The following is a 17,015-nucleotide window of genomic DNA, read 5'->3' as shown; positions in this document are numbered from 1 at the left end:
CTTTTCGTTCCCTCCCCACCGGGCACCCCGAGTTCTTCGTCACCTCCCCACCGGGCACGGGGGCTCGTCGTACTCGCTGCAAATTGCGGGCGGCAGGGAGCGCAACCCCCCAGGGAGTAAATTCTTTGCCCCAGCGTGGGGGAAGACACCACCCGGAAACCAGCGAAGGCTAACTCAGCCCCCCGCACTGTTCCCACCTGCCCCTTCCGCGCCCCCCACCAAGGCCGCCCCTCCCCCGAGTCCCGCGGGCCACGGAAGGCGGGGGGCGGGGCCTCCCCACCCCCAATCCCGCCACCGCCCGCCGCCCCGCCCACCCACCCCTACCCTATCTGGCCCACCGCCCCCGCCGCCTCCCGCGCACTCCCGGAGCGGGCGCGCCCGCCGACGAGCTCCTCCCGCGACGCCATGGAGACCCCCGCCGCCCCTACGCCGCCCGCCGCCGAGAGCCCCTCGTCCGCCCGCGACGGCGCCCAGCGGCCCGGGACCCCGGGCTGGCGCGAACGCCTGCGGCCTCTGCAGGGCGCGCTGCCGCCCGACGTGGGGCGCGAGACGGCGGAGCTGGCGGCGCTCGCGGGCCCAGTGGTGAGTGCGCGGCCCCGCGTCGCCCGCCCCGCGGTCCCTCTCCCCGCGGTCCCTCTCCCCGCGGTCACCCCCCCGTCCCCCGCGGTCCCTCATCCCGTGGTCCCTCTCCCCGCGGTCCCCCCCGTCCCCCGCGGTCCCTCATCCCGTGGACCCTCTCCCCGCGGTCCCTCCCGTCCCCCGCGGTCCGGCCGGTGGACCAGGGCCGTCCCGCGCCGTCTCGGGCGGGAGGGTCGGTGTAACGCGCTGTCCTCCGCTTTCCTCCCCCCCCCCCCCCCCAGTTCCTCGCGCAGCTGCTGACCTTTCTCATCAGCCTCGTCAGCTCCGTATTCTGCGGACACCTGGGCAAGGTCGAGATGGATGCGGTTACGCTTGCTGTCTCGGTAGGTTTTTACATTCCTTTCTTTTTTGGGGGGGGGGGGCACTGACGACTTGGAAAAGCCTGGAATTTGAATTGTGTGATGCCTGACACCTGCACCTTCACAGGGTCCGAGCTTGACCCGGGGGTTCCATTACCTTATCGTTAGATTTGGAAGGAGATTGTGTCAACTACTTAGAAAAGGTGTTCTGTGTACTCAAACCATCCCATGGTGACCGACCTCTAATTGGTCTGGGGACCAGGTACTGCAAAGAATTCGTAGCAGTGAGGCAAATTCTGCTGGTAGAACTAAAAGAACTGCTTTTTTTTTTTTTTTTTTTTTCCTATTATGAAGTTAAACAAGATAACTTATCTAGAACTAGGTTGACTGCTGTTAGTTTGAATTACCCAGTTCATTAAGGTGGTGCTATTTCAGCCTTGTAATAAAGTGTCTCCCTTCCACCATGGATTGAAATTACACCCCCTTTGAAGTCCCTGCATTTTTGTTGGTGATGTAGTGGAAAGCTGCCTCTCTCCTGCGTTTCATCCATGCTTTCAAAGGAGGTGAAAAGCTTCTGCTGGTAATGGCAGATGGTCTTTCCCAGTCTCAGAAAATGCCCCTCCTGTTCCCACCCAGGTGGGTAGAGCCCTAAGATCATGGCAGGGCCACAGAAGTTTTCCTTATGGTTGAGACTACTTTGGTATGTGGAATCAGACATTTTATTTACAGGTCTATTATTGGGTGAACCCGTTTGGTAGGTTGCCTCTTCATTTTGTTGACGGTTTCCTTTGCTGTGCAGAAGCTTTTTAGTTTCATGTAGTCCCATTTATTTTTGCTTTTCTTGCCTTTAATTTTGGTGTCAGATCCAAAAAATCATGCCCAAGACTTGTTAAAGGAGCTTACCGCCTAAGTTTTCTTTCAGGAGTTTCATGGTTTCAGGTCTTATGTTCAAGTCTTTCACCCATTTTGAGTTGATTTTGTGTATGGTGTGAGATAGGGGTCCAGTTTCATTCTTGTGCATGCAGACTCTCCTTTCCCAGCGCCCAGTTTTGGACAACCTATCTGGTACACCATCCTGGACTTTTCCTTGTTGATCTGTACGTGGCCTCTTCTGTGTTCACTGACAACCTCAGGACCTGAGTGCTTGTCTCCTTGGGTGTGTGGGTCCACCTCCCTCCATCTCGCTGGCTTCCAGGACCCCCGAATGCACATCGGGCCCCACGCCCTGCACATTTCCACCCCTCCGCGTGCACCCACAGCAGAAGCTTTAAACTTTACACTTCCGCTCACCACCCTTTATCCCTGGAGCCCTGTCAAGGCCTCACACCTGTGCTGTCTGGCCTCTGCCCTCAAGGGGGTTTTCCATGCTGGGATCCCTCCATCCTCGCTCGCTCTGCAGCCCCCGCTTGGTCCCCTCCCAGAATCCAGGGCCAGTCAGTGCCTGACCCTCCCCCCCCACCGCCCCCGCTTCCTTCAGCCCTGCCACCTGGATCCCCATCACTCTTCTCTCTCTCTTTTTTTTTTTTAAATAAATTTATTTATTTATTTTTGGCTGCATTGATTGGGTCTTCGTTGCTGCACGCAGGCCTTCTCTAGTTGCGGCGAGCGGGGGCTACTCTTCGTTGCAGTGCGCAGGCTTCTCATTGTGGTGGCTTGTTGCAGAGCATGGGCTCTAGGCGCACGGGTTCAGTAGTTGTGGCACACGGGCTCAGTAGTTGCGGCTCATGGGCTTAGCTGCTCCGCGGCATGTGGGATCTTCCTGGACCAGGGCTCGAACCCGTGTCCCCTGCATTGGCAGGCGGATTCTTAACCACTGTGCCACCAGGGAAGTCTCTCATCACTCTTTTCTTTGAGACCAGCCTTCTACCTGGGCTCAGAACTATCCTTTCTCCTCCAGCCCCTTCCCTTTCACTAGTGCTACTGAATTATGGTAAAGTATCCAAGTCTCTCCTTGTGCAGCCCCCTCTCTGGCCTCTATCCACTTACGCTCTTTGCCAGAAAGTCTACACGGCGTCTTCATTTTCCTTTTCTCCCCATTGCAAACTGGCCTCTATTTCCCCACTGTTCCATTTAACCTACTCTTCCGAAAGTTGCCAGTGACCCCCCCACCCCCAATCTCCAGAGACTCGCCCTCACCTGGCCGCCTTCCCCCACCTCCCTCCTGGGAACTCTTCGCACCTGTCAGTCCTCCCTGGTTCCCCTTCCGGTAGTTGTGCTGCGTATCCTCTTCCCCCTCCTCCTCTGTTTGTTGGTGACCATCCTGCCCTGGGAGCACCGTACACGGCCCCCCGTCTGCAGAGTCAGCAAGCCCTGCTGCCTGAATTTCCCACATTTCTTAAAATCACTTTTTTTCTGTTTCCTGCTACACTCTCCCAGCTCGGCCTTCATCCCTCCTGCCAGCCGCACGGCCTCTCCTCCTCCCGCCCTGACTGCATCCTGCCCTCCCCCATTCTGCAGCCAGAGTCGCGCCCCTCCCGGCTTCTGACCTCCGGGCATCTCAGCCCCCTGCTTGTGGTGCCCACTGCTTTCTGTTACCTGCGTGTGAGGTCCAGGTGTGTCTGCCTAGACAGGGCAGGGTCACCTGCACAAAACTGTCCCTGAGGACTCCCGGGCAGCCCAGAGCCCCCTCCTCCGCGCTGTGCTGGTCTGTCTCTGCCTGCTTTCTTGTGATCGGCCAGCTCCTGTTAACTTTTGCTGAGCCTGGTACCAGCAGAGATGCGGCCCCAGCAGACATCTCAGAAATGCGTAACTTCGGAGACCCGAGCAAGCCGACTCTCACCCAGGCGTCCCCTGAATGTATGTTTTTCTTCTCAGCTCTATGCCTTTATGTTTTCCCATCTGTAACGTGGTGACGGTTTAAAGCATGATGATTGTGTATGCATGTAGAATCCCACGGTGCCTGTTTTTTCATTTATTTCACCAAAACTATTTTGAAACCTATCTTGGGAGGGGAATTAAGATTTTATATGTGTTTTTTGGTGATTCTTTCCCTCTTTCTGTTTTTCCCCTGAAGCACTCAATGATAAGAGGGTAACGAAAGAGTTTCTAGTTTTTGAAGTAAAAATAAAATAGGAATACACCCAGCAAGGACCTACTGTACAGCACAGGAGACTATACTCAATATCCTGTGATAAACCATCATGGAACAGAATCTAAAAAAGGATACATATACACATATATAAAACGGAATCACTGTGCTGTACACCTGAAACCAACACAACATTGTAAATCAGCTATATTTCAATAAAAACAAAGATTTGGTGTGTGACTAACAAGAAAAAACATAATAATACAGTAAATACAAACCTAAAATTATACAGACAGGCTTGAAAAGGGCATGTGGGAAGGTGGGTATATTCCAGTCAGGCATTTGTGTGGATAAGGTCTTAGATAAGGGGGTCTGTGCCTGTCTTCCGGGGGGCAGTGGGTGGCCAGACTTTTCCTTTTAATCAGCTGTTAAATTGTAACAAATTGCTAGGGAGACAGTAGACTCATTTCAAGAAAACTCTATTTATGAAAGCCAGGCCCAGTTAGAAATTTTTTTACCTTGTGAATAAACTCTGGATATAGTATGAGAGGGTTTACAAAAGTGTTTGGTTTTAAAAGAAAAGAACATTTCCATATACCCACCTTGTTCCACGAAGCATTTGAGTTGGTTTATAAAAATACTTTCGAGGCAGACAGAGTCGGGTCCAAGACACGCGGATGGAAGAAGACGCAAGGTGGGGTGGTGGTGACTGGCGTCTGAGGGGCTGCAGCTCTGCTCTGAACTCCCCACCCATGTGGTTCCCCCAAGTGTTCCTGAGCCACCTCTCAGGGAAGAGCAGCTTTTCTTGATGCTGAGTCACAGGGAGTTTCTCTTGTAGAGTTTCATAAAGTGGACACCCTGATGTGAAAGCCCATGTCCCGGATGACGTGCTCTGAGACATACAGTAGCAGTTCCTGTGCATCTTTTATCACACTGGCTGCTGGGAGGGGAAAGTGTGACATCAGGGCTGGGTTGGTAAAAGCTCGTTGACTTTAGCCAAAGCCGTCTCTGAATAGTGACTTGGCCCAGATGGACTTGAAGTTGTAGAGGAAGAATGACACCAGAGTGCATCCATTTACCCAAAAAAGGCTCACGTGTGACATTGTTTTTCAATACAAAACTCTTGAGAAATTGGCATGCTTCATCCTTCTCTCTTCCTGGAACGCCGAGGTGTTCTGGGGCTTTTGCCCTGACGCTGTCCTGGGTGGACGCAGAGCAGAGGGTGTCTTGGGGTGGGTGCCCCCTCCTGCTCTGAGGGTGGCCTGTCACCCCCTCCTGGGGGCTGGAGTCGGTGGTCTTGCTCAGCCGAGAAGGTCATCCTGGGGCTGCCGTCACTGCTAGATGTGAGCCCAGGATGGAAACGAGGATCTTCAGCTCCCCCCACCCAACTCTGCTGGGCTCTCACCCTTACCTGCAGGTTACTGCTTGTGCCCTTGGTTGTCGGGGGCACTGGGTGGGGTCTGGGCGAGAGGCTGACACGAAAGTAGTGCCGTTCCTCCCTGGAGGACCAGAGCCTGGGGCCAGGCTGCCCAGCTTCAGGTCACCGTCTGAGCGATGTAAACTTGCCGTGACTCAGTGACCCATAAACGGGAGTCGTGGTCGTAGCGTTGTGTGTGTGACGGGCTTGGGACGGCCCTGCGCGTAGCGCGTGCTCAGTCCAGGTTCGCCGTTATTATCATTAAATGCACACCGTAGGTCAGGGGTATCACCGTCAGGTGTTAACCACAACATTGCTTTTATTAAATACAGAAGTTGCAGTGCGCTGTGGGTTTAGGAAAAACTAGGTTGTTGGCGCCCCTGGTTGACGCAGGTGACTGTGATCCTTTAGTTAGACTGTACGTCCTGTGTGACAGTCGACAAGGACAGATGTGGACACCATGTGATCTGGGACACAGATCACCAGCTGCTCCCGCCTGGTCCCCAGATGCTTGCCACACCTGGTCTGCTGTTCCTTGCAGGTTGTGAATGTCGCTGGGATTTCCATTGGAACTGGCTTGGCCTCCGCTTGTGACACGCTCATGTCTCAGGTGAGGACCACCCTGCCCCACAGACCTTTCTTTGTCAATTATCTTTCGTTTTAGAACCAGTCTAGGGGGTGGAGGACAGGCTGTGGTTTTGCGGCCTTTTGTTTGTCAGATACGCCGCTGCTGATGGCTGTGAATGAAGTGGAGCTGGTTCACTAATCCCATCCTCTGCGTACATCTGCTCGGGGCTGTTTTCCTTTTTCCCTCCTGGCTGATCCCTCCCACCCTAAAACCGTCCTCCTTCATCCACTGCCCCTCTGTCTCTCCTCTCCTTCAAACCAAGCTGCTTGAAGGTGTCCCTTGTGGTCCCTGTCTGGACACCACCCTGGACTTGGCACCCATCACTGATTCCGTTCCTGCGCATCCCCCCCGCGCCCCCCCATCCTGGTCCTCAACCCGCTCAGCCACCGCCGCTCTCCACCACTCCCTGGTTGCCACGGTTACAGATCCTGCCAGTGGTCCAGCCACCTCTCCGGTGGCTCCTCCTCAGTCTGTGGTGTCTGTTCTTCTTCTTCTTCCTGCCCCTTGGAGCCCCCTGCCCTCACCTGCCTCCCACTGTGGTACATCCCCCCCACGGCTGCTGTCTCCCCCGCCGCCAGCGGTGGTGAAGACTCACGTCGCCATCTCCTGCCCACATCTCTTCCCGGAGGGCCAGGCTCCATTCTGTCCTCAGACCCAGCTCATCCAGGATTAAGCTCACCCGTGTTCCCCTGCAGAGCTCCCTCTCTCAGGAGTACACCACCCGCTACTCAAGCCAGAAGCCGTCCGCTTCCTCCCCCATCTCCACACGTTAGCAGAACTGTTGATTGCTATTGACTTTGACTCGTAGTGTTTCTTGACTCTGCTCGTTTCTCTCCATCCTTACTGCCTGTCTCGGGATTGGGAGCTCTGCGCTGGTGTGCAGGCATCACCAGCGCAGAGACAGATGCCAGTCAAGGCCTTTTACTCCTGGCTCAGTCTCTTACCTCACCCACCTGATCTATAACCGTGGTGGTTTTCCTTCTAGACTCTGAGCTCCTTAGGGAGAAAGGCTGTGTCCCTTTCAGCCTCTGAAGCCCTGTGGTTCAGCGTTGTGCTTGCTATATAGCAGGTGCCTTGGAAATTTGTTGAATGGGTGAGAAGGAGGCAGAGATGGGTGGATGGATGGATGGATGGATGAGTGGCTGTATGATGAATGAGTGTGTAGATGAATGAATGGGTTGGGTGTATGATTGATGGATGGATGGATGGATTGTGGATAGGAGGGTGGATGGATAATGGATGGACGGATGAATGGGTGGGTGGGTATATGATGCATGAGTGGATGAATGAGTAGGTGAGTGGGTGGGTGGATGGTCGGATGGATGAATGAATGGCTGGGGCGGGGTGGTATATGATGGATGAGTCCTACCTTTAAACCCAAAGCCTGGGAGAGTGAGGACAGGGTTACATGCCAAGGAAGGAGCAGGGCTGAGCGAATGTAGTATCTCCTGAGCTGTTGCCCTTGGCTCCCATCAGGTAATGCATGAGGGTTTCCTGAGATCATTTTTCCAGGCTAAGCTGAACATGGCTCTGAAGGACGTAATGTAATTTAGGCCAAAGCTAACTCTGGATTGGCGTGATATAGGATATGAAATTTTAATTCAAAAGAGTTTTTTGGGTCCCGTTTTTTTTTTTTTTTGCACCATTTCAACATTTCAGTCATTTTAATTCATATATATATATTTTAACAAAAAGGCTGTATCTTAATTTATTTCCCCACTTATCAATATATAATGGACATCTTTCTGTATTATTAAATGTACTTCCATAGTGGCGCATTGTTTTCCAAATTTTATTTTATTTATTTATTTTTTTTATTTCTGAGGTATACATTTTAAAGTAAAAACTAGAATTATGACTTATAACATTATACCAGAACATGTAAGATTTTTAGAAATTTCATGTAATGTCTGAAACATTTATATTAACATATTTCCATACAAATAACCCAATGAAAGTTTAGTATTAGTTGTTTTGTTTGTTTGTTTATTTATACTGCAGGTTCTTATTAGTCATCAGTTTTATATACATCAGTGTATACATGTCAATCCCAATCGTCCAATTCAGCACACCACCATCTCCACCCCACCACAGTTTTCCCCCCCTTGGTGTCCATATGTCTGTTCTCTATGTCTGTGTCTCAACTTCTGCCCTGCAAACCAGCTCATCTGTACCATTTTTCTAGGTTCCACATACATGCGTTAATATACGATATTTGTTTTTCTCTTTCTGACTTACTTCACTCTGTATGACAGTCTCTAGATGCATCCACGTCTCAACAAATGACTCAATTTCGTTCCTTTTTATGGCTGAGTAATATTCCATTGTATATATGTACCACAACTTCTTTATCCATTCGTCTGTCGATGGGCATTTAGGTTGCTTCCATGACCTGGCTATTGTAAATAGTGCTGCAGTGAACATTGGGGTGCATGTGTCTTTTTGAATTATGGTTTTCTCTGGGTATACGCCCAGTAGTGGGATTGCTGGATCATATGGTAAATCTATTTTTAGTTTTTTAAGGAACCTCCATATTGTTCTCCATAGTGGCTGTATCAATTTCATTCCCACCAACAGTGCAAGAGGGTTCCCTTTTCTCCACACCCTCTCCAGCATTTGTTGTTTGTAGATTTTCGGATGATGCCCATTCTAACTGGTGTGAGGTGATACCTCATTGTAGTTTTGATTTGCATTTCTCTAATAATTAGTGATGTTGAGCATCTTTTCATGTGCTTCTTGGCCATCTGTATGTCTTCTTTGGAGAAATGTCTATTTAGGTCTTCTGCCCATTTTTGGATTGGGTTGTTTGTTTCTTTAATATTGAGCTGATTGAGCTGTTTATATATTTTGGAGATTAATCTTTTGTCCATTGATTCGTTTGCAAATATTTTCTCCCATTCTGAGGGTTGCCCTTTCGTCTTGTTTATGGTTTCCTTTGCTGTGCAAAAGCTTTGAAGTTTCATTAGGTCCCATTTGCTTATTTTTGTTTTTATTTCCAGTACTCTAGGAGGTGGATCAAAAAAGATCTTGCTGTGATTCAGGTCAAAGAGTGTTCTTCCTATGTTTTCCTCTAAGAGTTTTATAGTGTCCGGGCTTACATTTAGGTCTCGAATCCATTTTGAGTTTATTTTTGTGTATGGTGTTAGGGAGTGTTCTAATTTCATTCTTTTACATGTAGCTGTCCAGTTTTCCCAGCACCACTTACTGAAGAGACTGTCTTTTCTCCATTGTATATCTTTGCCTCCTTTGTCATAGATTAGTTGACCATAGGTGTGTGGGTTTATCTCTGGGCTTTCTATCCTGTTCCATTGATCTATATTTCTGTTTTTGTGCCAGTACCAAACTGTCTTGATTACTGTAGCTTTGTAGTATAGTCTGAAGTCAGAGAGTCTGATTCCTCCAGCTCCGTTTTTTTCCCTCAAGACTGCTTTGGCTATTCGGGGTCTTTTGTGTCTCCATACAAATTTTAAGATTTTTTTGTTCTAGTTCTGTAAAAAATGCCACTGGTAATTTGATAGGGATTGCATTGAATCTGCAGATTGCTTTGGGTAGTATAGTCATTTTCACAATATTGATTCTTCCAATCCAAGAATATGGTATATCTCTCCATCTGTTGGTATCATCTTTAATTTCTTTCATCAGTGTCTTATAGTTTTCTGCATACAGGTCTTTTGTTTCCCTAGGTAGGTTTATTCGTAGGTATTTTATTCTTTTTGTTGCAATGGTAAATGGGAGTGTTTCCATAATTTCTCTTTCAGATTTTTCATCATTAGTATATAGGAATGCAAGAGATTTCTGTGCATTAATTTTGTATCTTGCAACTTTACCAAATTCATTGATTAGCTCTAGTAGTTTTCTGGTGGCATTTTTAGGATTCTCTATGTATAGTATCATGTCATCTTCAAACAGTGACAGTTTTACTTCTTCTTTTCCAATTTATATTCCTTTTATTTCTTTTTCTTCTCTGATTGCCGTGGCTGGGACTTCCAGAACTATGTTGAATAATAGTGCTGAGAGTGGACATCCTTGTCTCGTTCCTGATCTTAGAGGAAATGCTTTCAGTTTTTCACCATTGAGAATGATGTTTGCTGTGGGTTTGTCGTATATGGCCTTTATTATGTTGAGGTAGGTTCCCTCTATGCCTACTTTCTGGAGAGTTTGTATCATAAATGGGTGTTGAATTTTGTCGAAAGCTTTTGCTGCATCTATTGAGATGATCATATGGTTTTTATTCTTCAATTTGTTAATATGGTGTATCACATGGATTGATTTGCGTATATTGAAGAATCCTTGCATCCCTGGGATAAATCCCACTTGATCGTGGTGTATGATCCTTTTAATGTGTTGTTGGATTCTGTTTGCTAGTATTTTGTTGAGGATTTTTGCATCTATATTCATCAGTATTATTGGTCTGTAATTTTATTTTTTTGTAGTATCTTTGTCTGGTTTTGGTATCAGGGTGATGGTGGCCTCATAGAATGAGTTTGGGAGTGTTCCTTCCTCTGCATTTTTTTGGAAGAGTTTGAGAAAGATGGGTGTTAGCTCTTCTCTAAATGTTTGATAGAATTCACCTGTGAAGCCATCTGGTCCTGGACTTTTGTTTGTTGGAAGATTTTTAATCACAGTTTCAATTTCATTACTTGTGATTGGTCTGTTCATATTTTCTGTTTCTTCCTGGTTCAGTCTTGTAAGGTTATACCTTTCTAAGAATTTGTCCATTTCTTCCAGGTTGTCCATTTTATTGGCATAGAGTTGCTTGTAGTAGTCTCTTAGGATGCTTTGTATTTCTGCGGTGTCTGTTGTAACTTCTCCTTTTTCATTTCTAATTTTATTGATTTGAGTCCTCTCCCTCTTTTTCTTGATGAGTCTGGCTGAAGGTTTATCAATTTTGTTTATCTTCTCAAAGAACCAGCTTTTAGTTTTATTGATCTTTGCTATTGTTTTCTTTGTTTCTATTTCATTTATTTCTGCTCTGATCTTTGTGATTTCTTTCCTTCCGCTAACTTTGGGTTTTGTTTGTTCTTCTTTCTCTAGTTTCTTTAGGTGTAAGGTTAGATTGTTTACTTGAGATTTTTCTTGTTTCTTGAGGTAGGCTTGTATAGCTATAAACTTCCCTCTTAGAACTGCTTTTGCTGCATCCCATAGGTTTTGGATTGTCATGTTTTCATTGTCATTTGTCTCTAGGTATTTTTTGATTTCCTCTTTGACTTCTTCAGTGATCTCTTGGTTATTTAGTAACGTATTGTTTAGCCTCCATGTGTTTGTGTTTTTTACGTTTTTTTTCCCTGTAATTGATTTCTAATCTCATAGCATTGTGGTCAGAAAAGATGCTTGATATGATTTCAATTTTCTTAAATTTACTGAGGCTTGATTTGTGACCCAAGATGTGATCTATCCTGGAGAATGTTCCGTGCGCACTTGAGAAGAAAGTGTAATCTGCTGTTTTTGGATGGAATGTCCTATAAATATCAATTAAATCTATCTGGTCTATGGTGTCATTTAAAGCTTGTGTTTCCTTATTAATTTTCTGTCTGGATGATCTGTCCATTGGTGTAAGTGAGGTGTTAAAGTCCCCCACTATTATTGTGTTACTGTCGATTTCCTCTTTTATAGCTGTTAGCAGTTGCCTTATGTATTGAGGTGCTCCTATGTTGGGTGCATATATATTTATAATTGTTATATCTTCATCTTGGATTGATCCCTTGATCATTATGTAGTGTCCTTCCTTGTCTCTTGTAACATTCTTTATTTTAAAGTCTATTTTATCTGATATGAGTATAGCTACTCCAGCTTTCTTTTGATTTCCATTTGTATGGAATATCTTTTTCCATCCCCTCACTTTCAGTCTATCTGTGTCCCTAGGTCTGAAGTGGGTCTCTTGTAGACAGCATATATATGGGTCTTGTTTTTGTATCCATTCAGCAAGCCTGTGTCTTTTGGTTGGAGCATTTAATCCATTCATGTTTAAGGTAATTATCGATATGTATGTTCCTATGACCATTTTCTTAATTGTTTTGGGTTTGTTTTTGTAGGTCCTTTTCTTCTCTTGTGTTTCCCACTTAGAGAAGTTCCTTTAGCATTTGTTGTAGAGCTGGTTTGGTGGTGCTGAATTCTCTTAGCTTTTGCTTGTCTGTAAAGCTTTTGATTTCTCCTTCAAAGCTAAATGAGATCCTTGCTGGGTAGAGTAATCTTGGTTGTAGGTTCTTCCCTTCATCACTTTAAGTATATCATGCCACTCCCTTCTAGCTTGTAGAGTTTCTGCTGAGAAATCAGCTGTTAACCTTATGGGAGTTCCCTTGTATGTTATTTGTCGTTTTTCCCTTGCTGCTTTCAATAATTTTTCTTTGTCTTTAATTTTTGCCAATTTGATTACTATGTGTCTCAGTGTGTTTCTCCTTGGGTTTATCCTGTATGGGACTCTCTGAGCTTCCTGGACTTGGGTGGCTATTTCCTTTCCCATGTTAGGGAAGTTTTTGACTATAATCTCTTCAAATATTTTCTCGGGTCCTTTCTCTCTCTCTCTTCTCCTTCTGGGACCCCCTATAACGTGAATGTTGTTGTGTTTAATGTTGTCCCAGAGGTCTCTTAAGCTGTCTTCATTTCTTTTCATTCTTTTTTCTTTAGTCTGTTCCGCAGCAGTGAATTCCACCATTCTGTCTTCCAGGTCACTTATCCGTTCTTCTGCCTCAGTTATTCTGCTATTGATTCCTTCTAGTGTAGTTTTCATTTCAGTTATTGTATTGGTCATCTCTGTTTGTTTGTTCTTTAGTTCTTCTAGGTCTTTGTTAATCATTTCTTGCATCTTCTCAATCTTTGCCTCCATTCTTATTCCGAGGTCCTGGATCACCTTCACTATCATTATTCTGAATTCTTTCTCTGGAAGGTTGCCTATCTCCACTTCATTTAGTTGTTTTTCTGGGGTTTTATCTTGTTCCTTCATCTGGTACATAGCCCTCTGCCTTTTCATCTTGTCTATCTTTCTGTAACTGTGGTTTTTGGTCCACAGGCTGCAGGATTGTAGTTTTTCTTGCTTCTGCTGTCTGCCCTCTGGTGGTTGAGGCTATCTGAGAGTCTTAATGGGAGGCTCTGGTGGTGGGTAGAGCTGACTGTTGCTGTGGTGGTCAGAGCTCAGTAAAACTTTAATCCACTTGACTGTTGATGGGTGGGGCTGGGTTCCCTCCCTGTTGGTTGTTTTGCCTGAGGCAACCCAGCACTGGAGCCTACCTGGGCTCTTTGGTGGGGCTAATGACAGACTCTGGGAGGGCTCACGCCAAGGAGTACTTCCCAGAACTTCTGCTGCCAGTGTCCTTGTCCCCACAGTGAAACAGAGCCACCCCCTGCCTCTGCAGGAGACCTTCCAACACTAGCAGGTAGGTCTGGTTCAGTCTCCTCCGGGGTCACTGCTCCTTCCCCTGGGTCCCGATGTGCACACTATTTTGTGTGCACCCTCCAGGAGTGGGGTCTCTGTTTCCCCCAGTCCTGTCGAAGTCCTGCAATCAATTCCCACTAGGCTTCAAAGTCTGATTCTCTAGGAATTCCTCCTCCCGTTGCTGGACCCCCAGGTTGGGAAGCGTGACGTGGGGCTCAGAACCTTCACTCCAGTGGGTGGACTTCTGTGGTATAAGTGTTTGCCAGTCTGTGAGTCACCCACCCAGCAGTTATGGGATTAGATTTTACTCTGATTGCGCCCCTCCTACCGTCTCACTGTGGCTTCTCCTCTGTCCTTGGACGTGGGGTATCCTCCTTGGTGAAGTCCAGGGTCTTCCTGTCAATGATTGTCCAGCAGACAGTTGTGATTCTGGTGCTCTCGCATGAGGGAGTGAGAGCACGTCCTTCTACTCTGCCATCTTGGTTAATCCCAAATTTTAAATAGCTTTTTAAAAAGATTATAAAGGCCAAACACATATAGAAATTTTAGGTTATCTAGAAAAGTATTTTAAAAAGTGGAAAAAAATCACTAAAATTTACCCCCGCCCATCCCCCAGTTACCTCTATTAACTTTTTGGTGAATATCCTACAAAGATTTCAGTCTGTGTACATTTCTGCACCCACACAATTCTAGAATTTACATATGGTTTTTTTTCCCTCCCCTTCAACAATGTTTGGAGAATGTTCTGTTTCAGTGAAGTCGGTGTATACTTTCCCTTTTAATATTTGCATAATATTCTGTAATATGTCACTAGTATTTCCATTCTTCTGTTACTGAGTGTTTAATTTAGTCCCATTTTTTTTTTTTTTTCCATTGTCTCTTTTAATGTGTGTTGAGGTCGGACGCTTTTGGTTGAAGAAAGGGACAGTCATTCCGTTACTTGCAGAAGAGAGGAGGCCTGGGCTGGGGCACTGGGGAGTGGCCTGTCCACCTGCCCACTCTCTGTGCCCCGGCCCCCCACCTGCCCCTCTGCCGCTCATGGGGTTCCCCTGCTTGGAGCTGCCCAGTGAACCCTCCCCTCCCCTCCCCTCCCGCCTCCCCTCCGGCCTCCCCTCCCGCCTCCCCTCCCCCCTCCCCCCTCCCCTCCCCCTCCTCCCTCCCCTCCCCCTCCCCTCTCCTCCCCTCCCCTCCCTTCCCTTCCCCCTCCCTTCCCTCTCCCCTCCCCTCCCCCACTCTGTTCCAGCCCTGCAGCGCCCCCAGGCTGCTCCCGCTCATTCTCTTGCCATCAGCCCCGGGGGGAGGCCCCCCCATCACCAGGTCAAGAGCCGTGCTCACCGCCGCCCCCAACACTCCATCCTCTTCCCCTTCCCAGATTGATTTTTTTCTATGAGAGCAGGGACTTTGCTCCCTGCTGAGTTAGTTCCCAGGCCTCACGGCTGTCTGGCACATAGTAGGTGTTCTAGAAGTATCTGCTGAATGAATCTGGACGGCTCTAACATGCGCCCAGTTCTTCTCACACCTTCTAAGCTCAGCTCTTTCCTGCCTGGTTCCCTGGAGCAGGGGACCAGCCATCCCGGGCAACTAGCTCAGCGGCTGGGGTGGGAGCAGATGGCAGGAAGCACCCGGCAGGGCTGCTGGCAGCGGGCAGGGCGCTTCCGGTGGGGGTCTGTTCGCGGGGCAGGCGGCCCAGGCGCTGCGTTCTCCATCACTGTATTTGTGTTCCCAAGTCCTTCGGAGCCAAGAACCTAGAACGTGTGGGGCTCGTCCTTCAGAGAGCCATCCTCATCCCGATGCTGTGCTGCTTCCCGCGCTGGGCCCTCCTCCTCAACACCGAGCGCCTCCTCCTGCTGCTGAAGCAAGACCCCCACGTCTCCAGGTCAGCCCTATCTCTAGCGTCACAACCCCAGGGTCGCGGTCAGTGGCTGGCTGGTTATCTCGCCTGTGCTGACATTTTCGGTCAGTCACCTGGACTTGAACCCTGTGGAAGGTGGAAGCTGTGACTCTGGCCTGCGGGACCCTGGGCTGGTGGGGACCCCCTGATGCGGATGCAGGGGGACCCTGCCCTCCGGGAGACATGGCCCCGCCTGCCCTTCGCGGAGTTTCTCCGTTTGGCATTTTGCACACGCACAGAGTGTCTTTCCCCGACGTGGTAGAACAGGGCAACGTGGTCGCCTGACGCTTGGTTTTAGAGTCGGGATTGTTAACCCTCTGTTCTAGCAGGCTCCCCAGTGATGTTGGGGATGCCGCAGGCAGGGGGGCTGTCCTTTCTGGAGACTGTTGGTCGTGCTTCCTCGTGAGGTGCAGCTGCAGTCCTGGCTCTTCCAAGAGGCTTCCGAATTTTGCCCAGCTTTCAGTTCACTTGGCTGTGTTCCTTCCAGCTTTTCTGCCTGGGATGACCTGAACAACGTCAAGTCCAGCTCTCCTGAGTCAGCAGACATTTAGCAGGCCTGATGTGATGTCGACTTACGTTGCAAGGAAACAGTCACTTACAAGTGTTGTTAACTTTCTCCCATATAAATTATTTTTAGTTTTAAATTTTAGAAAATACTCTGTGGATTCAGCTTGAAGACAGCATGAGCAGCAATTGTTTTAATATTAACTGGAGGCTCTTTTGTTGTCTGTTTTAGGATAGCCCAGATCTATGTGATGATTTTAATCCCTTCTCTTCCGGTGAGTGTCAACAACATCCTTGTGTGTCGGTACACGAAGCAGCTCGTGGACGCGGGCCTCCCCTCCTCTTGTTTGTTTATTTTATCAAAGTGCTATTCATGCAAAAGCTGAGCATTTCTTGGACCTGTCGCCCCCACCCCACTGATCCTCAGAGCTTGTGCCACTTTGATGTCCAAGAGCTTAAATCAAACACTGATAAGGGGAAGACATTTCCTTCCTTATTCTAGGGTTACTTTTTTTAAAATTAATTTTTATTGGAGTATAGTTGCTTTACAATGTTGTTAGTTTCTACTGTACAGCAAAGCGAATCAGCCATCTGTATACGTATGTCCCCTCTTTTTTGTATTTCCTTCCCGTTTAGGTCACCAAAAAGCACTGAGAAGAGTTCCCTGAGCTATACAGTAGGTTCTCATTAGTTATCTATTTCATACACTATTTTATATCAACAGTGTATATATGACAATCCCAACTTCCCAATTCATCCCACCCCCTCCTCCACTTTCCCCTCTTGGTGTCCATATGTCTGTTCTCTACATCTGTGTCTCTATTTCTGTTTTGCAAATAAGATCATCTGTACCATTTTTCTAGATTCCACATATACGCGTTAATATATGGTATTTGTTTTTCTCTTTCTGACTGACTTCACTCTGTGTGACGGTCTCTAGGTTAGGGTTACTTTTGATTCCAAATTAATCAGGATGCTTCCTGGGTTCCGCCTGGATTTGGGGAAGGACCGCCAGCTGTCACCCTCAGAGCCATTCAGATGTCAAGGCAGTGAGCGGCTTCTCTTGAGCTGGTTAGAATTCGCTTATGTCCTCACGGAGTCCGCTCTGGGAAGATCCAAATAGTTAGCATCTGATTATCCTAGCATTTGGTTAGCGTGGGTCTGAGTCTCTGAATTTGAGGTCACATAACAAGATTAAATATCTTACTAAAAACCAGAACTGACGTCAACTGTGGGAATG

At 47.7% G+C, this 17,015-nt stretch overlaps 1 protein-coding gene across 1 annotated transcript in view; it reads left to right on the top strand.

Annotated features, from left to right (window-relative positions):
• Positions 1 to 339: 339 nt before the first annotated feature.
• Positions 340 to 17,015, top strand: part of LOC309650130 (multidrug and toxin extrusion protein 2-like) — a 61,394-nt gene continuing 44,718 nt past the window's right edge. Inside the window, 5 exon segments of the mRNA XM_082441101.1 lie at positions 340 to 582; positions 861 to 962; positions 5,925 to 5,993; positions 15,108 to 15,256; positions 16,008 to 16,050. Coding sequence (XP_082297227.1) covers positions 406 to 582; positions 861 to 962; positions 5,925 to 5,993; positions 15,108 to 15,256; positions 16,008 to 16,050 — 540 coding nt within the window. The 5' untranslated portion in view covers positions 340 to 405.

Source organism: Balaenoptera physalus (genome assembly GCF_965194825.1).
Source record: "Balaenoptera physalus genome assembly, chromosome: 20".
In the NCBI taxonomy this organism is placed as follows: domain Eukaryota; kingdom Metazoa; phylum Chordata; class Mammalia; order Artiodactyla; family Balaenopteridae; genus Balaenoptera; species Balaenoptera physalus.
This window is presented reverse-complemented; position numbering and strand designations above follow the sequence as displayed.